We start from the raw sequence: 26,272 nt of genomic DNA on the forward strand, positions 1-26,272 counted from the left end.
ATGAGCCACCGTGCCCAGCTGCAAATGTAATCTTACTGCCACGGAACCTCTTGGGAGTCTTATTCCACTCAACAGTGCGCCACCTGCTGGAATTTCTGAGCTTTCCGTTTTGGACTGTCAAGCAGCCCTTGTACCATTTTCCAATCTGAGTTTGCTAAGCATTGCTGCTGACTGTGGATGGCCTCTTCCTGGGAATTTCACCATAAACTAGCATCCCCCACATTCACTAGCATATTGTTCAGATAAATGTTTGTTAAATAGTTCACAATAAAGATCTCAAATTTGCTCCACTTTAATCAAGAAATGACAGTTTCTCAGAACCCAAAAATAATACCACCAAGTAGCAATATTTGTCCATTATATTACAGCCTTGCAACGTGGTTTTCACCTACATCATCTCATTTGATCCTCATGACAATCTTTTGTGATTGGTACTACTTTTGTTTCCCTTTTACTGTGGACCTTAACTCATAGAGGTTAAGTAATTTGTCCGGAGTCACACAGGTGAGAAGGGCAGGAGTTGGTGGGACTCATGACCCCCATCTCCAGAAGAGCTGCTGCTCTTCCAAGGGCACATTTTAGGGCACATCTGAGGCTGATGCACTGACTGAATGGTGCAACTTCACATAATGGAATGAACCCCAGACTGGAAGTCAGCAGCTTTTGAAAGTCAGACGCTTCAGGCCTCAGCTGTGACACTAACCTGCTAGTTGACTTTGGGCCCTCACGTAATCCCTCTGGACTTTGGCTTCCTCACATTGTGAAATGAAAGAACTGAATTAGAAATTCCTTAAGGTTCTTTCAACTCCAACAATTGGGAATTTTATGGAGCAAAAGTAATCCATTTCCAAATCATCTATCTGCAGGAAATAACACATTGTGTGAAATATAAAGTCTACTCTACAAGCAAATGAAAGAGATTTTGCATTATACATATTTTTAGATGAATCATGCCACAAGTCCGCCCTTCTCAATGGCTAAGAGCTAATTAACTAAAAGCTGGCTGCATACACAGTTGTCAAAACATTTCTATGACCTTTATGCAGAAATCATACTCTTGAGATGGGAGTGTCCAAGAGTGATCAGCCTCCCTGTCCTGAGCTGGGAGCTAGTCATTTTGCCTTTCTGTGTTTGCAAAGATCCAAAGTCCCTGATAAGTTCATTGTTTTTGTTACACTGTTTGATTTCTCCTTATTATAAGTGTTCAGCATTATTCTCATTACAGAATTAGCGTGGATGTCCTCCCCCAGATCTTGACAGGTTCCATGCTGTATAATAAAACATGTGTCTGGTTTTCTTCCCAGGTTCCTGGCAGGGAGCTTCTAAACCCTTGGAAGTTCCCAAGTGATAACACTGTCTATGTCGGGTCCTTTGGATGACACCAAGTTTATGCTAATGAGATGACTCAGGATGGGGGCCAATCACACCAGAAAGGTCAATCATGTGATTAGAGGGTTAGGGCTTTGATTCATGTGATATCAGCCTGACCTCTGGAGACTCAGTTCCAATCACAGGGCCTATGATGTAATCACCCACGCCTACATAACCAAACCCCGGTAAAGACTCTGGACACCAGCAGCTGAGTGAGCCTCCTGCTTGATGAACACATCAGTGAGCTGAGAGTGTGACGTGTCCGAATCCCACAAGGAAAGGACCTGCAAGCTCCACTTATGGGACTCTCCCAGACCTTACCCTTGTCTGTCTCTTCAATTGGCTAGCCCTAGTCTGTAGCCTTTGTAATGAAACTATAATCATAAAGATAGTGCTTTCCTGGGTTCTGTAAGTTGTTCTAGCAAACTGTTGAATTGGAGGGAGCTGTGGGAATCCCTGAATTTGTAGCCAGTTGGTCAGAAGTTTGGGTGGCCTGGGGACTCCTAAATCAAGGCTGGTCCCGAAGCGTGGGCAGCCTTGCTGGGGATGGTGCCCTTAACCTGTGAAGTCTGGGCCGACTCCTGGTAGTTGGCGTTGGAACTGCCCTCAGCACTGCGGCCTGCCTGCCACTACCGAGCTGTGCATGAGGACAGGTCAGGCACCCTCCCATCTCAGGCCCTCTGCACTAACTGCTCCCTGTGCCGGGGGAGCATTTTTGCTTCTGGGATCTGCACCGCTGGCTCCATTATCCCTCAAGTCTTTGCTCAAATGTCACTGCTTCCTAAAGTCTTGGCCCCTGCAGCCTCCTCACACCACCCACTCTCCATTTACTCCCTTTCTCCCTTCCCTATTTCACTCTTCTTCATAGCACTTACCTTCCAATACGCTAGGTACTTTGCATAGGAGATTTTGCATGTTAAATGCATTCCTCTGTTGAGATGTAAGCTCTATGCGGGCAAAAATTTTTCTCTCTTTCGTTCACTGTGATATGCCTAGTGCTCAGAGCAGTGCCTACCCATTGTAATTCACTTACTATTAGTTGAATCTTGCTGAATCTACACCTAAATGCATGTATACACATATACAATCAGGCTCCTGCAATATGATAAATTGAATTCATGTTAATTGTCTATAAGCCCTTGTGGGTAGTATATTGAGCTATGCTAATTTTCATGTTTGGGAACCCCATAGCATAGGGTGACATTTTATATCTCAGAAGCAGCTCACTTTTCTATACACTTTTCTTTTTTTTTGAGACGGAGTCTCACTCTGTCGCCTAGGCTGGAGTGCAGTGGCGTGATCTCCGCTCACTGCAAGCTCTGCCTCCCAGGTTCACGCCATTCTCCTGCCTCAGCCTCCTGAGTAGCTGGGACTACAGGTGCCCGCCACCATGCCTGGCTAATTTTTTGTATTTTTAGTAGAGATGGGGATTCACCGCGTTAGCCAGGATGGTCTCGATCTCCTGACCTCGTGATCCACCCACCTCAGCCTCCCAAAGTTCTATACACTTTTTAAAAAGCTTATACTAATCTTCTAACTTCTAATGGTATTCTCGGGAAAATTCTGTTGAAAGGCTGTCAAGTGTGAAACGAACAAATAAAAAAAGGTATGAAAAACATAAATTTGGCTATGTTAACATTAAAGTTGAAGGGCAAATCTATAAAAGCAAATTTTTGTTTCTCCAGAGCTAAAAAACTCAAAAGCTTTATAACCTCAGTTCTCAGTAGTTGGGCAGTGAGCTCTGTGGTCAGATCACTGGGATGTCCCCACTGCCATACTGTTAGGCTGTCCTCTAGTGGACAAAAAGCAATCACTGGCTCAGTTGGCCCAAGAGTGCTTTCATGACTAAACATAGAGGTTGATTTTTACCTTTCAGCAAGATGATGCTAGTTTCACCCTGCTCTGCTGGCAATGATTTGCCTTTCCTCATTCCCCTACTCTAAGCAAACATGTATGGATTCTTCTTGTCCATTTGCTGGCACTTCCTGACAGCACTGCCACTTTTCTTCAGCTTTGTCCTCTGATTATTTGACTAAGAGTGATACAAACTTAGAGAATCTCTTCCTTTCATATCTGTTTTAGGTCTTCAGGAAAAGTGAGACTCTTGATTTCACAGTGATTCAGCCTATTGAACAATGAAGATGTCACCCACACCATCTTTCTTTCTTTTTTTTTTTTTTACTAAAAGCTTATCTATGTGTTTATTTTCCAGAGCTGTCAAGAGAGAAAAACTTAGCTTCAGGTGGTAAAGAGCCATAGAATATCAGTATCTTATTATATTTTAATCATTCAGAACACTTACAAAAATAAAAAGCTATAAGGACAGCCTATATACACACGTATCAAATTATTACTCAACTTTGAAGACAGATTTTAAAATCATCTTCACATCAAATATACTGTTTTCCACAGGGATTTTCACTTCATCTGTTTTCATGAAGTAGATATTTAACTTTCCAGAACGTTTTTCTTTAAACCCAAGAATACTTGACATGCAGTGGGCTCTTAACTAGTACATGTTTGGTGTGGGAAAACAAATGGGCATATTTCAAACAGGAACAAAAACATAAGTTCCTATGCCCTGCGGACCCACACTGAAAGGAGAGTCCTCAAGTTCCCTCCTGTACTCAGGGGTATGTGTGAGTCAGTGCAAGGGACAAAACAATCTGTTGTCTTCCTCTGTAGACTTGTTAAAAAGAAATTAATTGGATTAGCCAGGCATGGTGGTGCACACTCATAGTCCCAGCTACTCAGTATGCTGAGGCAGGAGAATCATTTGAACCCAGAGGAGGAGGTTGCAGTGAACTGAGATCATGTCACTGCACTCCAGCTTGGTTGATAGAGCAAGACTCCATCTCAAAAAAAAAAAAAAAAAAAAAAGAAAAAAGAAAAGAAAAGAAAAGAAATTAATTGGGACCCCATTAGACTGAGATGATTCCAGCACCTTGGCTTCCTATATAAGCAAGCTGAAATGCAACTCAGTGTGAAAGGTAAAATGAAACTTAAGCATAACCTATCAGAAACTGCCAATCAATCTGTAACCAGGGACTTTCCACTGGAATGACCTAAATAAGGCTACTGCTCCACTTTAATGAGTCAAACATTTTCTTTGCCTTGAGTCAATGTTCATCTTATAAAAGCCTCTTTCCATGTCACTCTGTTGGAGGTCAAACAGCTTTTGGTTTGGTGCTGCCCAATTCATGAATTGCTGTCTGTTTAAATAATCTCTTTAACATTTTAATTTGTTTACATTTATCTTTTAACAGTTTGTTAACCAGCTGCAGACAATCACCCAGACAAAGCTGGGCATTGAATCTGAGGTTCCCCTACCATTGTTGCCCACAAGGAAATGTGAGTGTTACCATACCTTTTCATTTCTTTTCATTTTATTAGAGTTTCTAGGCAGTTACGCTGTTGGTCTTTGGGTAGGCAGGCCTCTAGCAGCATAACTCAGTTGGGAAAAACAAAGGCCTGGAAATCAACTCTCTGCTATTGTTTATCCTCAGGCAGAATTTGGATGCTTAAAGTTCTTAAATGGCCAGAATCAATGACTAAAATTAATAAGATGCTATCTGGCATGAATACAATTAAAGCACTACAAGGAGGTTCAAATATTCAATTAAACAAGTAGAAGCTGGCTTGACATCACCTCAGAAAGCCCCAGAGAGTTCAGCTGGCCAAAAGCTAACCATGAGCCTGCATTGTTTCACAATTGTTGAAAGAAAACTTAATCACTCTTAGGCTGTATTTGGACAAGTTTGTTGCCTCTATCAAATAAGTTTATATTCTCAATGCTCTTTGAAGCCCTCACAGAATACTATGTTCTGTTCTAGGTGCCATTTTAGGGAGGCTATTGCTGATCAATATCTAGTATTGGATACTAAGAGAAGTGTAACCAGGATAGTAGGGTAGTCTTAAAACAAATAGTTGAGGAAACTTTGTCTGGAAAAGAAGTTTTTGGGAAGTACCAGGCTATAGGCCTCAAGCATCTGAAGACTGACAGATGAAGCAGATTCCTTCACATCCAATAATTGAGCTAATATTTCTGGAGCCCTTACTACTCATGGCACCCTGATATGTACTGTGGGATATATGTTTTAATGATACACAGGACCAATCTCAAGGCACTTACAATAAAGGAAGATAAAGTACAAAGTGTCCAGGATCCTCAGTTTTAATTCCAACTCTGTTACCCACTGGGGATGTAACTGTGATAGTTAATTTCATGATGGTTAACTTGAATGGGCCACAGGGTGCCCAGATTAAACATTATTTTGGGGTGTGTCTGTGAGGATGTTTCTGGGTGAAATTAGCATTAGAATCAGTGGACTCCATAAAGTAGACTACCCTCTCCAATGTAGATGGGCCTCATCCAATCCATGAAAGCCTGAACAGAACAAAAGGTAGATGAAGGAGAAATTCACCTTTTTCCTTCTGCCTCACTGCTTGAGCTGGAACATCTCATTTCATCTTCTTCTACCCTTGGACTGGGACTTTCATCATTGCTTCCTCCAGTTCTCAGATCCTTATTCTCAGACTGAACTATATCACTGGTTTTCCTGGGTCACCAGCTTATAAACCACAGGTTGTGGGACTTCTCAGCCTCCATAATCACACAAGCCAATTCCTTATAAGTCTATCTTTCGTCTATCTCTGTGTGTGTATGTGTATTAGTCCATTTTCACATTGTTGATAAAGATATATGTGAGACTGGGAAATTTACAAAAGAAAGCGGTTTAATTGGACTTATAGTTCCACATGGTTGGGGAAGCCTCACAATCATGGCAGAAGGCAAGGAGGAGCACGTAATGTCTTATATGGATGGCAGCAGGCAAAGAGAGAGTGAGGAAGATGCAAAAGTGGAAACCCCCAATAAAACCATCAGATCTCATGAAACTTATTCACTATCACGAGAAGAGTATGCGGCAAACCTCCTCCATGACTCAATTATCAACTGCCAGGTCCCTCCCACAACATGTGGGAATTATAGGAGTACAATTCAAGATGAGATTTGGGTGGGGACACAGGGTCAAACCATATCATTCCACCCTTGGCCCCTGCCGAATCTCATGTCCTCACATTTCAAAACTCGTCATGCCTTCCCAACAGTCCCCCAAAGTCTTAACTCATTTCAGCCTTAACTCAAAAGTCCACAGTCCAAAGTCTCATCTGAGACAAGGCAAGTCCCTTCTGCCTACGAGCCTGTAAAATCAAAAGCAAGCTAGTTACTTCCTAGATACAATGGGGGTACAGACATTGGGTAAATACAACCATTCCAAATCGGAGAAATTGGCCAAATCAAAGGGGCTAGAGGGCTCAAGTAAGTCCAAAATTCAGTGGGACAGTCAAATCTTAAAGCTCCAAAATGATCTCCTTTGACTTCATGTCTCACATCCGGGTCATGCTGATGCAAGAGGTGGGTTCTCATGGTTTTAGGCAGCTCCTCCCCTGTGGCTTTGCAAGGTACAGCCTCCCTCCCAGCTGCTTTCATGGACTAGCATTGAGTGTCTGCAGCTTTTCCAGGTGCACAGTGCAAGCTGTCAGCAGATCTATCATTCTGGGGCCTGGAGGATAGTCCTTCTTACAGCTCCACTAGGCAGTGCCACAGTAAGGACTCTGTGTGAGAGCCCTGACCCCACATTTCCCTTCTGCATTGCCCTAGCAGAGGTTCTGCATGAGAGCCCTGTCCCTGCAGTAAACTTCTGCCTGGGCACCCAGGCATTTCCATACATCCTCTGACATCTAGGCAGAAGTTCCCAAACCCCAATTCTTGACTTATGTGTACCCACAGGCTCAACACCATGTGGAAGCTGCCAAGGCTTGGGGCTTGCACCATCTGAATCCACGGCCTGAGCTCTACATTAACCCCTTTCAGCCATGGCTAGAGTGGCTGGGACGCAGGGCACCAAGTCCCTAGGCTGCACACAGCTCAGGGATCCTGGGCCTGGCCCATAAAACCCCTTTTTCCTCCTAGGCCTCTAAGCCTGTGATGGGAGGGGCTGCTGTAAAGACCTCTGACATGCCCTGGAGACATTTTCCCCACTGTCTTGGGGATTAAAATTTGGCTCCTCGTTACTTATGCAAATTTCTGCAGCTGGCTTGAATTTCTCCTCAGAAAATGATATTTCCTTTTCTGTCACATTGTCAGGCTGCAAATTTTTCAAACTTTTATGCTCTATTTCCCTTTTAAATGCTTTTAACAGTGTCTAAGTCACCTCTTGAATGCTTTGCTGCTTAGAAATTTCTTCCACCAGATACCCTAAATCATCTCTCTCAAGTTCAAAGTTCTGTAAATCTCTAGGTCAGGGGCAAAATGCTGTCAGTCTCCACTAAAACATAACAAGAGTCACCTTTGCTCCAGTTCCTAAAAAGTTCCTCATCTACATCAACCTGGACCTTATTGTCCATATCGCTATCACCAAACTTTCCCACATTTTCCTGTCTTCTGAGCCCACCAAACTGTTCCACCCTCTGCTTGTTACCCAGTTTCAAAGTTGCTTCCATATTTTTGGGTATCTTCTCAGCAGCGCCCCACTCTACTGGTACCAATTTACTGTATTAGTCTGTTTTCATGCTGCTGACGAAGATATACCCGAGACTGGGCAATTTACAAAAGAAAGAGGTTTAATTGGACTTACAGTTCCATGTGGCTGGGGAAGCCTCACAATGATGGCAGAAGGCAAGGAGGAGCAAGTAATATCTTACATGGAAGGCAGCAGGCAAAGAGAGAGGGAAGAAGACACGAAAGCAGAAACCCCTGGTAAAAACATCAGATCTCATGAGACTTATTCACTACCATGACAGCAGTATCAGGGAAACTGCCCCCATGATTCAATTATGTCCCACCGGGTCCCTCCCACAACATGTGGGAATTATGGGAATGCAATTCAAGATGAGATTTGGTTCAGGGCACAGAACCAAACCATATCAGTATGTCTGTGTGTGTCTCTGTGTGTGTATGCGTGTGTATGTGTGTGTATCCTATTGGTTCTGTTTCTGTTGAGAATCCTGATTAATACAGCCACCTTGGACAGTTTCTCAACTTCTCCTAACATGGCTTTCATTATTTGTAAAGCAACACTGCAGAGGTTTCCTGATAATTAAACGTGATTATTACTCATAAGCTAGATGCATTAAAAAAAATCCCAGAACACACAGCAGAATGAACAACAATGGTATAATAAAGAGCAAAGAGCTGGAAAAAGAATGAGAAATTAGTAACTGATTGAAACGAAGTAGCTGGAAAAAGGCTTTACAAGAATGGTGATGTTTGACTTGAACCTCAGAGGACAAGATGGAGTTTGGTGGATGAGGAAGGAGAAGAGGAAAAAGAGCATTCCACATTAATGAGACAACATGAGTAAAAGCAGCTATTTTGAAAATAAATAGCTTTTGGGAGACTAACAAATAATACTGTGGTTGGAGGGCAGAGGAGGAATAAAGGGTGAGAATAGCTAGAAAGATATAATGCAGTCAGATTACAACTGCCCTAGAATAGCATGCCAAGGAGTCTGTAGGCAGTGGAGGGCTAGGTAAGTGAATTCAGGAGGATCAATCTGTGTTCAAACATGGTGTGAAAATGAAAAACTGCAACTAGGATAGAAAATTCAAGCATCTTCATGAGTCTAAGCGGGAGATGATGAGGAACCGACCTAAGATAATGGCAGTAGCATTGGAAAGGAAGGGGACAGATGGGCTATGGGGAGTAAAAGTGAGGAGTGAGTAAAAGATGACTCCATGTTTTGCAACCTTGGTGTTGAGAATGCTGATGCCATGAGCTCATCCAGGAAACACAGAACAAGAAATGAAGCTGACCAGGTAGATGATGAGTTCAGTTGTGGGATGTGTTGAATTTCAGGTGGCTGTGGAATAGTCATAGGGAAGTTCATAAGAGAAAGTTGGAAATGTGGTTCTGGAGCTCCTGAGAGGAGTCAGGGTTAGAGATGTATATCTCAAAGGAGGTACATTTAAAGATTAAGGATGTATTGTCAAACAAAAACAAACTTGGGTTTGACCTCTGCCTTTAATACTAGCTGTGCGGCCTTGAACAAATTATTTATTATCTCCAAGCCTTAATTTCCTTAATTGTAAATTTGGGAAAATTATACATACTTCAAAGGCTTTGCTTATTGCATACCATCTGGTTGCCATTTGTCACCATCACTGTCTACCAGAACCATCATTGCTGAAGCCATTAAAGTAGATGAACTTGGCTAGGAATAGAGAGTAATTAAGTTTAAAAAAATGAATGAATCTTAGGGAACAATTATTAAGGGATATATGACTGAAAAGCAAACCTGAAAGGAGCTTAAGAGTATTCAAAGGGGGACAGGCAGACCATCAAGACGGCAAGACACTACGAAGGGTCAAGGGGCGAGAATTTCAAGGAGGGAATCATCAAAAATGTCAAATGCTACAAAGAAGTCAAGGAGGATAAAGAAGAAAAGAAAAAGATAGAACATGGGATATAGTGCTTTGAAGATTATCCTTGCTTAGTGGAACTACTACATATGTTAGGCATAGAAGCCAGTTGCAAAGGTAATAGGATTGAAAACAAAAATTTCACCCAGACTCCAAGGAGATGTGTATCAGATACCAAAGTGAATTGTGAGACAGATCCTATTCCAGAAATTTCTATTTATTTATTTATTTTTTTTTTTGAGACGGAGTCTCGCTCTGTCGCCCGGGCTGGAGTGCAGTGGCGCGATCTCGGCTCACTGCAAGCTCCGCCTCCCGGGTTTACGCCATTCTCCTGCCTCAGCCTCCCGAGTAGCTGGGACCACAGGCGCCCGCCACCTCGCCCGGCTAGTGTTTTGTATTTTTCAGTAGAGACGGGGTTTCACCGTGTTCGCCAGGACGGTCTCGATCTCCTGACCTCGTGATCCGCCCGTCCTCGGCCTCCCAAAGTGCTGGGATTACAGGCTTGAGCCACCGCGCCCGGCCCTATTCCAGAAATTTCAAAGCAGATATAAACAGTTCTAGACCTTAGTCTTCTTACCCACTTTGAGGATATAAAAGGCTTAAGTTACTGGAGAGAAAGCAGATCTATGAGAAGGATTCCTTAAGAGAGAGCCTTGCTGTGAATTCCGTCATTCCAAAAACAGGGGTGATGCTCCCCTTCACCTCAATAGGGGTTTCACTGGAAGATCGTAAGTGCTTGATCAGTGTCCTCTGTGGACAGAGGGAAATGACAGACTGGTATTCATGTGTCTGACTTTCACCCAAGAGCCTCTGGCAGAAAACTGAAGGAGGCTTGGTTGTACTGGCTGGCCTGTTGTTGGAGGTAAAGGATGCATGAGTGTTCTGATGGATTTGAGGGCACAACTTGGCGTGGAACTAATTTAAATTCTTCCCAAGAGGAGCATCTGAGGCCAATAGGGAGGGCTTTGGAAAACAGGTACTGAGAGAGATTCAGCCAAAGCTGGAAGAAATTGAATCAACCACATCAATAAAGAAGAGCAGAATGTTCCCAGTGAGAGTCCCTGAAGAATCCATTAAAACACCCCAAAGAAAAGTTAGCTTTAAATCACTGTTCCTGGCTGAAAGAGTTTGAAGCCACCCTACAACAGAAGAGTCAAGTAAGGACTTTCCACCTCTCCTTTCTCATCACCCTGCCCCATCCACCTCATCCCCATTCCAATCTTGGAGAGATCAAAACAGTGGGGAGGAGAGAGCGGGCAGGAGAGAAGTCATCAACCCTCCCCTTGTCCTGCAGAGTAGGGGACTCACCACATGCTACATTGGGCTCTAGCTAGGTGTAGAAACAGAACTCCAATTTTGAATGACTGTCATGTGGGACTAGATACTTTCACTTTGGAATGATGATGGCAGTTTGCATCTAGTAGAGTCCACAAGACTTTCTGACTATCTTAGGAGGGACCAGAAAAATATTGGGATTCCTGAGGTGCCATCCAGTGCCAAGAAAGGAACTTCCAGCCTTACATAAACCTAAATGGATAGGGGAAGACAGATTTAAAAAAAAAAAACTGATAAAACCCCATAATTCTTGTGTGTTCCATGTACCAGTTACCCAATGGTATAACAAATGATCAGGTTGAAGAAGTGGAGGCTTCAAGGACAGTTATTATTTATTATTATTTTTTAGCAGTTTGGCAGAGAAAGAAAGGCAAAGTGGTTTGATGAGATGACGGAGATGACTGGAGGCTCTTTTAGGATAGGAGGAACCTGGGCCTAGCTGTGGGCTGAAACAAAAGAGACTATAGATAGGGTAAAACAACAAATCCACAAAACAGTAGGAACAGAATACTGACAAGGCAAGGTCACAGAGAGAAACAGAAGACAAAGACAGGGACCATCATTGATTTTAGAAGAGAAAGGAGACTTCATTTTTTGGAAAGTTGAGGAAAGCAGGAGAGAAGATGAGGAAAGATATAGGTCATTTTGGTCTAGAAGAAAAAGAAACAAGAGTTTACAGTGAGTGATTTTGACCATGAGGGAAGGGATAGGAGGGAAGCTCCCCTTAGAATGAGGGCAGTGGATGGTATTTGTTACTCTGGAGACCACAACTAGGAGGACTATGTGCAAGCTGGGGAGACATTAATTTGGGCTCAATAACTTGTTAAAAATGAGCACTAGGCCGGGCACGGTGGCTCACACCTATAATCCCAGCACTTTGGGAGTCCAAAGCAGGCGGATCATGAGGTGAGGAGATGGAGACCATCCTGGGTAACATGGTGAAACCCTGTCTCTACTAAAAATTCAAAAAATTAGCCGGGCATGATGGCACATGCCTGTAATCCCAGCCACTCGGGAGGCTGAGGTAGGAGAATCGCTTGAACCCGGGAGGCAGAGGTTTCAGTGAGCCGAGATCGCGCCACTGCCCTCCACCAGCCTGGGTGACAGAGTGAGACTCTGTCTCAAAAAAAAAAAAAAAAAAAGCACTAGTGGACAGTGGAATTGGCCTTCTTCTAAATTTGCACCCCACCATCAACAAAGGGTTCCAGTTGGGGATGGAGGAACAACTGTTGGATGCTGTGGAGAGGGTTTCTGCATCAAAGGGGAGGGGAAGCTGATGACCTCCAAGACCTTTAGTGTCCAGGATTCACACACAATGCTATATTTTGTAGGGTTTTCCACATCAACAATTCATATGTCACTGTTACTGAATACAATAAAAAGGAAGGCCCATGAGCAGCGGAAGAGAAAATGTAAAGGAAAGATTGCAGATGTTATACAATGCCTTGATTTTCTAAGTAGGAAATTATCTATTTGTAGCGAAGGAACTAGCTTGGGCTTGAGTTAGAGTCTGTCGCCAAGGTACAGTACTCTGTATGTATCCATAGTTTGGCTGTTGATTAAATTGGAACAATCGCTATGTTCTGGGACATTTCATATTTATGCATGAGCTAAAAGGTAGCTATGGTCAGGAAAGTCTCCAGAACCCCCTGCGACCTTTCCACTGCTTGGAGGCAAATAGGAACTTGCTGATGAGAGCAAAGCAGATTAGCAAATGTGTCCTGTATGAGCAAAGCACGTTAGCCAATGTGCCCCGTATTCAGAACACAAAACAGACAACAGCTCCCAAACCCTCTATTTCAGACATCAAGCTGAATTCTACAAATCAATGCAATCAGGAATGATCATACCAGATTTTATATCCTTTTCTCATAAGACAATGAAGAGCCACAAAAACTTAGAATTATTCACCAAGATAGCTATGTTAGGTTTTCAGTTGTTTGGTTTTTTTGTTTGTTTGTTTGTTTTCTGAGACAGAGTCTCGCTCTTTCGCCCAGGCAGGAGGGCAGTGGCACAGTCTCAGCTCACTGCAGCCTCAACCTCTGGGGCCCAAACGATCCTCCCACCTCAGCCTGCCAAGTAGCTGGGACTACAGGTTTGCTCCACCATGCCCAGCCAATTTTTTGTAGAGATGGGGTTTCACCATGTTGCCCAGGGTGGTCTTGAACTCCTGAGCTCAAATGATCCACCTGCCTCAGCTCCCAAACTGTTGGGATCACAGGCATGAGCCACCATGTCTGGCCCTATACTGTTTCTTTAAAATAAAAACTGTACATTCCTAGAGTTAACATCTATTGAAACGATAAAATATTCTAGCACCAACAAGTACCATCCATCTCAAAGAAATCTACTCACAGATGCAATGTAAACTGGCCTTATAATCCAATTACAATTTAGATTTACAAAGAGTTGTCTGTCTATTGTAAATCAATAGTCATTTTACCACAGTATTTTTCCTAAGAGATAAAAGCCACTAGAATAATATGCAATATTTAATATTCTGGGTCAAAGTTCAGTACCTAAGATCCTCTGACATATTTAAACATAAACAATATTAAAAGTCAGTATGGACCAGCCTGGCCAACATGGCAATACCCCGTATCTACTAAAAATATAAAAACTAGTCAGGCATGGTGGTGTGCACCTGCAGTCCCAGTTACTTGGGAGGCTGAGGCAGGAGAATTGCTTGAACCTGGGAGGTGGAGCTTGCAGTGAGCCGAGATCACACCACTGCACTCCAGCCTGGGTGACACAGCTAGACTCCATCTCAAAAAAAAAAAAAAAAAGGTCAGTTGAAGGGTCACATCTGATCTAAGTGTTACTGCCTGCAGGTACTTGAGCTTAGCACACTGCCCGGTACATAGTAAGCTAGCTTATTGAATAAATAACTGCATGAGTGAAAGAATGGATGGATTTTGTTAGCAGTGACTCAAAAACTAGTTTGTGAGGAGGAGTGGTCTTTGGCTTGACTGTGAGCATCTTCCAGTGTTTCCATTAACCTTCTGGTTTCCTAGCATCGCCAGCCTCAGGACAAAGCAGCAGAGCCATCAGGTCTCTTTAACTCAAATCAACGTGGGCATGGAAAGAGGGAAGCATTTACCAAGGGCTGGGACTCTTGAGCACTGCCACTTTTAGAAGTCTGATTGGTTCTTCTACATGTGGTTTAGTTTAATCTTCCAGAGATTCCCTCCAGAGAAGAGTGGGTATCTTCAAAGGAGCCTTAATTCCCTCTCACCTCCACCACAGCAACAAAAGTTAAGAGTGGAAGAAAGCAGTAGTAATCGCTTTCTGGTTCCAAAGAGCACCAAAAGCAGATCTTGATGTCATCTGCCTCCAATTAAGCCCCGCAAATGAAGCTACATGGCTGAGTCCAGCTGCAATCCACTAGGAGGTATATTTCAGCTTAGGTGTCATTCCCCAGCATCATTCACTGGGTAATAAGGAACACAGTTTCGAATGTGCTTTGACATTTATTGTCTCATTTGAGGTCCATTACAACTCAGGAAAAAAAAAAAAAGTGTTTCAGGGAATAGGAAGCAGGCTTGGAGATGTAGAGACCACACAGAAAGTAGGACACAGAGCCTGGATGAGACTGTGTCTTCCAAACACAATCCCACTATTCCAATACTGTTCCTACTATTCTATTAGGTTGGTGAAAAAGTAATCGTATTTTTTTTTTTTTTTTTGCCATTACTTTCAGAAGCCATGATTACTTTTGCACCAACCTAATAGGTTCTAGCCTTATTTTCTTATCACCCAGAATTAGGGAAAGCAATCAGAACCCCTTGGTGAATGGTGCCTGATGCAGCTTCTGTCTTATTCGGGACATGAGTCCCAGGAAAATGGTTAGGATAGAATATTTCTAGAAATATTTACCAAGCAGATCTTGGATACCCAACACCATGGAGATCCATAAGAGAAGCTGAGGAAATGTCCATTCTAGAATCACATACCCAGGAAGAACACTGGACTACAGGCACATCTGTGTGGTGCAGGGAGAAGCAGAACTGGTATTTCCTGGAGATCGGTCACTACACATGCACACACGTGCATGGGCATACACACATGCACACACACACGCACACGCACACTGTGTCTCAAAAGTCTTCCTGCAGTTTTGAGCTTTAATGACTTCAGAATTATAAACACTATAAACATACAAAAATCTGAAAGCTTATTTACATTTCTTCTATAGTTACTTAGTTTTAGGAATACTAAATACATTTTTTAATTTTAATGTTTTGTTTCAATTCACATTTACCACCTTCAATCAGAGGGGCAAAAACATTTTACAGTATAGTATATGATACCCCTACAATCCACACACAAATGACCCATATCACATAACATCTCATACTAAGCCTGCAGTCAAGTAAAAGTAAATTTCACACGTGCTGCTGTGGAAACGACATCACTACTAAGTCAGCTTGTAAGGCTGGCATTTTTCTTTCTTTCACACCCTAGAGCTCTTCTTTTTGTTTACACAAATTCAATTTTATCTTGTTAGATACAATCCACCCTGTTAGAACCTTTCGGATCCTCATTCTACCTTTAACCACATCAGCTCTCCTCCCTTATGGTTCAAATCCACACAGCTTTAATGTTCTCTAAAGGACACTTTTTTTTTTTTTTTTTTTTTTGAGACAGTCTTGCAGTCTTGCTCTGTTGCCTAGGCTGGAGTGCAGTGATGTGATCTCGGCTCACTGCAACCTCCACCTACCAGGTTCAAGTGATTTTCCTGCCTCGGCCTCTCGAGTAGCTGGGACTACAGGTGTGTGCCACCACACCCAGCTACTTTTTTGTATTTTTAGTGGAGACGGGGTTTCACTGTGTTAGCCAGGATGGTCTTGATCTCCTGACCTCGTGATTCTCCTGACCTCGTGATCCACCCGCCTTGGCCTCCCAAAGTGCTGGGATTACAGGCATGAGCCACTGCGCCTGGCCTCAAAAGGACACTTCTAACCATGCTAAACCATATCAAGTCCAAAGCAGATTCTTGTGGCGTGAAACCTGTTCACTCTCAGCAAACAAACAAATCCCTTCCTTCAGGGGCCTGATGGGACAATCCTAATACAGACCTCCTCCGGCACATTGGACATTGGCCTATAAATCAGTACCTTTTGGACAGAGAAGATAAATCAATTAAAAATACAACCACCTATACCATTTACTATATATTTTCATCTTAGTCCAAGGGATTTCAAGAAGGGCTCTGTCAAATGCACTGCTGAAATCTCAGACTGTCTGACAGCATTCCTCTGATCCACGAGGTGAGGAACCCTAACTGTGAAGGGTCAGATGAGGGGGAGCCACAGCTCTGTTGTTGATGTATTCTACTAACAAATATAATGCTATTACTGTAAATATCTAAGGACAGATCCAAAAAAATATGATAAACATTAGTTTACTTGTAATCCAAGTTCAAATAAAATTCGAACAGCTTCTACCAATGTCTTTTTTAGGTTGAATTTTGTTCCCCAAAAAGATATGTTCCAGTCCGAATCCTGGTACCTTTGAATGAATCTTATTTGGAAATAGAGTCTTTGTAGATGTTACCAAGCTAAGATGAGGTCATACTGAGTGTGAGTGGCTCCTAATCCAATAACTGGTGTCCTTATGAGAAGAGGGAAATTCTACTGAAATGCAGGGGAGAAGGTTACATGAAGATGGAGGTGAAAATTGGAGTGATGATGCTGCCACAAGTCAAGGACTGCTGGAAGCCATCAGAAACTTGGAAGAAATGAGGAAGGATTCTTCTCTAGAGCCTTCAGAGGGAGCACAGCCCTGCCAGTACCTTGATTTTGGACTTCTTGTCTTCAGAACTGTGAGCCAACACATTTCTGTTGTTTTAAGTCACCCAGTTTGTGATACTTTGTTACAGCAGCCCTAGGAAATTAATTCAACATCTAAGCAAAACAATGGACTTTGAAGGTAATGCCGATTAACATCAGAATCAAGAGCACTTAGGAATTGATTGATAAAAAACCAGAAAGATCTGAGAGAAGTTGAAAGAGGATGACAGATATCTGGACTCCCGAGCAGGCGGCAGTCCTGCCCACGATGAGGCTCCAGATGGCAGTGGAGTGAATGGGTGAAGGAACTAGCCAAGCAGAGTCGAGGCACTGGCTTTGAGGCTGGGGGGTTGGACAAGAATTGGCATCCAGCATCAGGCTCATCCCCAAGGAGTTCACTGTCCCTCCCAAGCACGGGGTGATGATCCTTTCTCAACAAAACCCTACCACTTTTAAATGGCAACAGATCACAAATTCATCCATTTGTCATCAACACAGAAGCAAAACCATGTTGAGCTTCCTGTCTCCAATGTGACATTTTCCCTGCCTCTGTTTCATCATTCTAAATTAGACAACAAGGGAAGGATCTGCTGGCCTCTCTGCTTGTCTCTATCTATAGTGCTCTAGCCACCATCTCCAAGGTGCTAAGATTCTACTGATTGATGACGATATCGCTAAAATGGTTACATTCTGAACCAGAACAAGGAAGGTGTTATTTTCCGAAAGTGCAAACTTAGGAGTGGAAGGAGGCTCCCTGGCAGTTTCCTATATTAATCTGGCTCCAATGTGGCCCCATGAAATATTCATCTACAATGGCAAATCTCCTCCCAGGATGGACCTTAAGAGACATCCTTAGGAGATTTCCTAGCAGTAATTAGAGGGATGTATTATTGCTAAATCCTGAACTCACTGGGAGCCGGGTAAATCTGGAAAGTTAAAATAAAAGTGCTGCCTTGTGGCAAAAGGCCCACTTCTTGGCACCTTAAATGAAGCACAGCCCTGCACAGGGCGAGAGTAGTAATTCTGAAGAGGCCTGTACCCACTGCTGACAACCCTTTAAGGAAACTACTACGGAAAAGGCCAAATGAAGCATCGATGTGCAAATACCATTTAGCAAGTACAGATAAGCTGGGTTAAATCATGCTCGGAGCACTTAAAAAAAGATTCAAATGTTAATACATCAGCACTAGAACATGCTGTACAAGCAACAGGAAAATTGCAGTTGTCAACGTGTGAATTTAGTCTTGGGGTAAGTTCATCCAAGGAAGTAAAATCTCAATTTAGATCGTTTTTCTATTTGAGCCCCCTTCCTTCCATATCCAAGTGTTTCTTTTGGAATGGGGGAGGACATCGTTACTCAGCAAATGTATTTCACACCAAGAAAGGGTTAGGACATTATTCATCCAGGGAAGGGATGTGAAGTTCTCAGCTAATTAGTGTGAAGTGGTCCTTCACAAGGTCAAACCACAAAAGATGGAGAAGGTGCCCTGGGATGTGTGTGTGTGTGTGTGTGTTTGCATGTAAGCCCTTGTGTGCATATCTCTGTATATCTGTGTGCATTCTTTTTTATTCTTTTATTATTTATTTATTTATTTATTTGAGACAGAGTTTCACTCTTGTTGCCCAGGCTGGAGTGCAATGATGGGATCTCACCTCACCACAACCTCTACCTCTCAGGCTCAAGCCATTCTCCAGCCTCCTGAGTAGCTGGGATTACAAGCATGTGCCACCATGCCTGGCTAATTTTGTATTTTTAGTAGAGATGGGGTTTCTCCATGTTGGTCAGGTTGGTCTCGAACTCCCAACCTCAGGTGATCCGCCCTCCTCAGCCCCCCAAAGTCCTGGGTTTACAGGCGTGAGCCACCGCACCCGGCCTGTGTGCATTCTTTTTAATGAGAAATAATTCTAAGGGGCAAATAGCAAGAGGAAAGGGGTAGTGCGCCTACTGTATTACAGAATTTCTGGCATTTCCCTGCTGTACTTCTCAGAAAGTCTACCTGCTCATCATAGCAGGTACACGGGAGTAGCTGCGGCATCGTGGGTGGAGAGCCCATTGATTGTTGCGAAGGGAAGCCCAGCTGTGTGAGCTCACCCAGCCCAGCCAGCAGGGAGAAGGGGCCCCAAGTCCATCTGGGGCCTAGATAGAGACCCCAGAGCTTGGAAGATGTGGCCAACTCTGCTTGCTGGTTTGAAAAAGAGATGTATTCCAGGTCGAGTTTGACAGGCTGTTTTCTATATCAAAGCAACAAACAGGCTTTCATTTCAGAACGCATCTGGTCTCCTAAACCATTCTATCACAAGCAGCTATTTTCTTTAAATGGAAAGTCAGGGCACTTTATTTTTCTCAAAACCGTGCTGTCAACTCTTCTGTCTGACTCTTGACTTTCACCTGTTCTACACAATGGCAAAACTGTTCTTAAAACGGTGGTGTGGGGGAGACCTTCCTTGAGGACACTATACTTGTGATATATTTACAAAAATCTGTGCCTCAAAGGGCACGTAGATCAGAAATAAAGATGGAATGTATTTGAGTCAACTTATTTAGAGAAAAAGGGATGCCAAACCACTCTTCCAGTTTTGGTCCTTGAACCAAAATAAATCTCTTCAAATGACACATCTATTTACATTCTTAATGGGCATTTGAAGTTTTCATGAGAAAGGGGCAATTTTAAAAATCCTTATCCCTCCCTACACACTCTAAGTCATTTTTTTGGGGGGACAGGGTCTTGATCTATCACCCAGGCCTAGTACAATGGCACAATCAGGGTTCACTGCACCTTTGACCTCCCTGGGCTTAGATGATCCGTCCACCTCAGTCTCCCAAGCAGCTAGGACTGCAGGTGTGCACCACCATGCCCTGCTAACTTTTGTAGAGACAGGGTTTCGCCATGTTGCCCAGGCTAGTCTCAAACTCCTGAGCTCAAGTGATCTGCCCACCTCGGCCTCCCAAAGTGCTGGGATTACAAGTGTGAGCCACCACACCCATCCTTTAAGTCATTTTTAAATCAAAGAACTGTAGTTCCTAAGTGCATACAGCTGATAATATGTATATATGCGTGTAACATAGATGCTGTGCATTAACACACATCTGCAGTGTCGGGGTGAGACCACTACATCACATCACTTTCCCATTATTGTTAGTGCTCAAGTGTTGCTCAGCCACTATTTCAAAAGCTCACTGATTTGTTTTTCTGTATTCATCTAAGCAAATAATTTATTATCATTTCAAAAAGCATTTCCAACTAGGCAGAATCTGAGTTGTCAGTAAATATGCAATGCTCCCCTAATTAAATTAGAGTAATATTATCAAGGAAGGGGTACAATAATCTTTGGTACAATAATCTTACCTGTGATAGTGCTAAGATTCTCAGATGATTAATGGTATCAAAAATATCATTCTTAAAGTCACAACCTTTCATATTCATTTCCTAAGACATGTTTTTCCCTCTTTACAACCATCCCCTCTTTATCAGTTACAGAGTAGCACATTTAGTTTGTTAACGGAAGGAAGCTAACTTCTCTTTTCTGATATCTCACAGATGCTAATGACACATGAATGCTACAGTATTTAAAGGAAAAAGGGAAAGCAAGCCACTTGCCTGGTTAGGAATTAAAGGAAGCTACCTGAAAGCTGAGCCTAGAAACATCTTATAAATGATTTTATGATGACAAATCCCTCAGCTAAAAATTGTGGAAAAAATATAAAATTAAAAATGTAGAAATCCACACCATCATCTTCTATGTAACATCAACTTAATTATTAAGTGGTTATAAATTAGCCATTAGTTACTTATTCTTCTAAATGATTTAACTTTTCCAATTCTCATTTCATCTGTTTTCCATATTTAAAAAAAAAAATCAAAGAAATTCAAGATATGGAAAAGACACGCTGGGTGAGGATCTGAAACTGATTTGGTAGCTTTGGAGTTGACATAATCTTGGCCTGGTGCAGCTCATTTTTGAAAGCTGCCTCAAATTTCCCCTGGTTTTGAACTTTTTTTTTCCTTACCACTTTCATCTAGCAAGAAATCATCCTGGTAACGGAACTTCTCCGGTCCACATGCAATAAAAATGTCATCATCACCAAAAAAGTCCTGAAGGCACATCACCTACAAGAGAAAAGCATGGCACTCAGCAAGGGTGGTAGAACAGCAATTACAACAATGCAACCCCACGAGCAGACATCTGCATAAAGCCCCTTCCCACCTAATGGAATCAACAGGGCAGCTTCTACAGAGGAATTTCAAAAGAGGGGTTCGAGCATCTGTTACTAGTAAGAAACATGTTCCATTTCAGTTCTGCAGGCAAACAGGATAAGGAAAATAGAACCCGTAACTGTCACATTTATTACTTGATATATCAATAGGCTCTGAGGTAAGAGCCCTTTGTTTCCATATTAGTGTAGGTGCAGTGCCCCTTTCCTCTTCGGAATGTAATCCTCTTTGATAGCAACACAAGTCAGCATATGGTTTTAACAACAAATATGTTTAGTAATTGATGCCATCATAATCACTGAAGAAAAATATTTCTCTCATCATAGGAACATAATCACCTCCTTTAAACCCATTCCACCTCTAGTTGAAAGAAAAATGAAACTCTTTTAAAAATAATAATAAATAAATGAAGCTATTGCTTAGGGTTAGAGAGATTACGGTAAGTGTATGCCCACACCCAAGCTCTGCCAAATTCTAAAACTCTCAGGCCACCCATTTCTTCTCGTCATGCAAAAGGCAAGTTTTAAGGCAACCTTTTGATATTTACTCGACTTACTCTCCAATGAGAGCTTTAGGAAAGCTAAATGTCATTTTTGCAAGTAAATGTGATCAAAATGAATAATTTTCAAGCATCTTGCTCTCTGTCTTTGGATAGGCTATGTAATATTTTGTTCACATTGTGTGCAATGCCAACACTAGGAACACTGCTGATTTCTAACTATTTTCAATTTCCTTTGACCACTTGGGCGAATCGTAAGATGGCTAGTTGCAGGCACCCATTCAGAGCTGTATGAAATAGAGGTTGTAATAGCATTTTCCCCTGGATATTTGAGGACCAGAGACAAGCCGCTCTGGAGTGCTCGTGGGCACCTCTGGAGTTCTGCTTTTTTGTCGGTCCCTGGGAATGCTACTCTGACACATCACATGTGCTATAAGACATAGAATAGTAAGTTGAGATAACATAGCATTATTTAGAGTCCCCAAATGCAATGATGTGTGGGCTTTAGACTGTCTTTCCAAATAATGTCTCATTTCTAAATAATCACTTGGCTGAAGTTTTTAAAATTGAATTTCTATAACAGTTTGATAATCAACATTAAACAAGAATGAGGTATTATCCATGGTTGTCAGTGTTTAGTCTACCCATGAAAGCTTAAAAACACAGGAGATTTAAGAGGGATGCTGTAATCACTGAGGAAGATAAACTGAAGGGCTTCAAGAGTGATGTCAGAAGCTCTGATATTCTATTTGGTTTAAAAGCAGACCATTTGAATTCAGAACCCACCCTCCATTTCACTCCTCTTTCTCTGACTCCAACCCAATCCTGTTCATCTTTACCTTCATGACACCATAGCTTCTTCTAGCATCATCTCAATCAACGCTCCCCCCCGTGGCCATTTTCATTTTACATTTCATTTACAGAAAGTATTTACTGAACGCCTACCATGTGCCAATCAGCATCTGGCAGAAATGAAAAAGTCATGATCTCCGCCCAAATGCGAACAATGAACCCAAAAGAGCAGTATCTCCTAAAGTGTGGATGGTTAATACGTTTTGTGCAAAAGAGAGTTCTAAAGCCAAACAGATTTGGAAAATATTTGTTTCCAAATTCTCAAAACCCTTAATGTTCTAATATACATCATGACATCAAAGAAGAGATAGAAAAATTCAGTATTTCCCAAACTTATTTGATTCCAGAACTTTTTTCTCACACAGCATCATGAAGACAGATAGTGTTCCTCAGAGTTCCCTTTAGAAGTGGCCGACAGCCATAGGTGAAAAGATCTCTGGGAACACAGGAAAGAAAGGAGTTACCCACTCTGCTCCTAGGCGGCCATGCTTCTGCAGCTGATAAATATTTCATTGCCAACTAATTTACTCACTCAAACATTTATGATGGGCCTACTCTACATCAAACATTCTGATGATGTATCTCTGATAGATGAAAAATATTGTTTTTGAAAGGAAACACATTCTCACTCCCACCATTTGCAATTGAGAACATCTCATTGCTAACTACATCCTACTCATCGGTGTCTTCATGTTTCATGTCACTTCTATGTGGACAAATAACTATCATCAAAACTACAACAGGTTTTAAGCAGGTTGCTAGCCAATGCTCTTTCATCAGTTTACTGATGACCATTCTCCAAGTCTGAGACTTAAAGAACGGAACAAACAATGATCCATCTTGGGCAGGTTTTTCTTTTTTTTGGCAAGCGGGAAATGAAACGTGATGAAATTTTGATGTTCTTTCCAACACCGAGACTCCAAGAATATAAAAGGAATGCAATGATTGTTAGAGAAAAGTAACTGTCATCACCCAGCACAAAAAGGCAGGGGCAAGTCACCTCAGTGCCAAGCAGCATGCATTCATTTACCTCTCACCAAACAGTCAATGAAATGAGAGAATTTGTTGAACTAGCAGAAACTCTGATGTTTTCTGTGCTTTCTGTTCAACATCATGTAACCACTTCCCTGCTCACAACTTCCCATTGGAAAAGGTAGGTATGGTCAGTAGATCAAATTCAACTTTATAAAACTGCTCCTTGTTAGAAGTCTTCTTAAAAAGTTGATAGCAAAGGAGACTTAAACACAAGGTTATAATAAAGATGAATTTAGGATAATCTGTGCACTTCAGTGCGCTTCAATTATCCATGCACTCACGCTCTATCACTGATACAGAGGTAGCTATAATGTATTCCAACTAACAAGAAAGAATAACAGAGGGAGATTTATAACCCACTTCTCTAGACAAATGTACATTGAGAATTTTCCTTGAGGCATTACTGTACATTCTGATATTAAGGAATTATAAAAAGGTAGAGGAATTGAAAACCAGTGTTTCGCACAATAATTTGATTTTATTTATCTATGCAGTGTTACTCCTTTTGAAACCTGGTGTTCTAAAGATTCAGTATAGTTACCAGTTTTTTAAAAAATTCATCTGATGAATGAAAAACAGGCTTCTTGTTACAAAGGGATAGTGACAATTGGCCTCTCAGCCATGAATTATCTGCTCAGTACGTGTCAGATGTTGGAAGCATTCATGATGATTAGATACAGGGCAGATGCAAAGGCAGAATTATCAAGTTTGAGAAAAGAGAGATGTCCATCCTGTGGAGAAGCACCTTTCCAAGCTTTTCTGTTCCACCTCCATGCTCCTCTACCTCTCAGGACAGTTGATGTTTTCAGAGCCTGCTCTTCTCTGTGGTTTCACTATGGTCAGAGATTCCGCCCCTGTAGTAACTTTCCAACCCAGGCCTTCCTTTCCCCCACCCTCCTCTCCTTTACTCCCAGAACCAAGTCAGTCCAGGGCTCATCCTCCTGCCTGTGGACCCTGGCATTTTACTCCAGTGGATTTTCTCAGCCCTACCTCCTTTCTGTCCAATCCATCCGGTTTAATTCTGTCAGTCTACTCTTCCTTAGCAAATTTTCAATATCTCTCTCCATGGCTCAGAAGGCCATCCATGGCTTACTATCCTCAAGTTAAAGTTCATCTTTCTGAGCCTGGCATTCCAGATGCCTCAGAATCTGACCCCAACCTATCTTTCAAGCTTCTGGTTTTTTTAGTTGTGACATGGTGCCTGATGCTTAAATAAGCATTTGTTGGATGGATGGACAATGGATGGATTAATAAATGGATGGATGGATGGATGGATGGACGGACGGACGGATGGACGGACGGATGGATGGATGGATGGAAGAACTATGTCCTAACCTGAAACATGTTTCAATTTATCTGCTTTGCCTGTTTTTCTCTAAAAAGGGCTTGTTCTTTCCTACCTATGTGTTTGTTTGTTTGTTTGTTTGTTTTCTATCTGGTAACCTTTCTTATTCTTTGCCTGTTCAAATCCCTCCTATGGCCCATAGCTCAGTTGCAGATTCAAACCCTACCTTCTCTATCCACTCTAATCCAAAGTGACTCATCCCTGCTCTGAATCTCTATCCATTGATCAATACGAGTTTACTGAGTGCCCATTATTTGCCAGTCCCTGGGCTAGATCTTAAGAACATGGCTGTCCTTATCCATCACCTTTTCTTTTCTCGTATATGTTTACAGACTTATGATCCAAATAATTCCTGTTGTGAATCAGTAATTCAGCAGAGAGTGACTTACATTACCTTCTAGTGGTTTTGTCAAAGGCTGGAGACAGGTGATATCACTCCAGCCCTTACTCTGCTACCATATTGACTTGAGCTAATCAGGAAACCTCCATCAGCTATCTTGAAATGAGTCCTGTTTCTATAGATCCTAACTTCAGTCAGAGCAAGGGCAGTGTCTTCCGTTGGGTGCTATTTCTTTTGGCATCATGGAGATGTCTGCTTAGGCTATTCCCTAAGAACACAGCACTACCAACAGAGCCCAGCTTCTGAGTGAACCCGGCTCTTCCACTTGGATGTTAATCTCTTTGTGTCTCAGTTTATCATATTAGTTGTTTCAAGATGAGTTAAGACGATGAAGCCAAAGAGAATAAGTCCTCAATAAATTTTAGCTATTTTATTAGCCCAAATGTATTTTTACTTCTAAATAAGTATAAATCGAGTGCAAATATACAGTATATACTTCCTAAGTTCTATACTAACATGCTTCTTTTCTAAGTTGATTTGAAGAAAATGTAGCAAATGCGTGCCTCTTCTTGCTTGGGGAATAAGGATTCTATCAGTATCATTATTTTGATGAAAGGCACACTTTGAATTAGCATCAGAGAATGGGTGGAAACCTGGTAGAAGATGCTAACACAAAGGTGGGGCAGAGTTTATACCACTGATTTCCATTAGCCTTCCACAGAATGACGCTGTGAAAAGTCATTTGTAAGCAAATTCACCTGACATAACAAATGTGCTAGGAACCACTGTCTTAACTCAGGGCCCCTGGAGATCTGTCACCAACTTCTAGTTTCGTGACAACCAGAGATTTTTATTCCTCTGAGAAAACTGCTCTCTGTTGAAATATCCCCCACTGCAAAAGATACTGTATGTGTAATATATGCAATTCATAAGCCAGATAATCTGTTTATAGTACACGACACTTAATATTCTGTTGACTAATTTTCAGTTTTTACTTAGCGCTTTGCTTATTATACGGAAATCTAACTCCAATGTTGAATTTTTTTTAAGTCCAAAGAAAAACAGTCA

General features: G+C 42.0%; 1 protein-coding gene across 4 annotated transcripts in view; it reads right to left on the reverse strand.

Annotated features, from left to right (window-relative positions):
- Positions 1-26,272, reverse strand: part of DCLK1 (doublecortin like kinase 1) — a 353,771-nt gene that overhangs the window by 159,537 nt on the left and 167,962 nt on the right. For all 4 annotated transcript variants that reach the window (XM_017951175.3, XM_009191765.4, XM_009191764.4 and 1 more), the window contains exon 4: positions 20,929-21,028. In XM_017951175.3, coding sequence (XP_017806664.1) covers positions 20,929-21,028 — 100 coding nt within the window. The remainder of the gene's footprint in view (positions 1-20,928; positions 21,029-26,272) is intronic.

The sequence above is a fragment of the Papio anubis genome, chromosome 15, assembly GCF_008728515.1.
Source record: "Papio anubis isolate 15944 chromosome 15, Panubis1.0, whole genome shotgun sequence".
NCBI classification, from domain to species: Eukaryota; Metazoa; Chordata; class Mammalia; order Primates; family Cercopithecidae; genus Papio; species Papio anubis.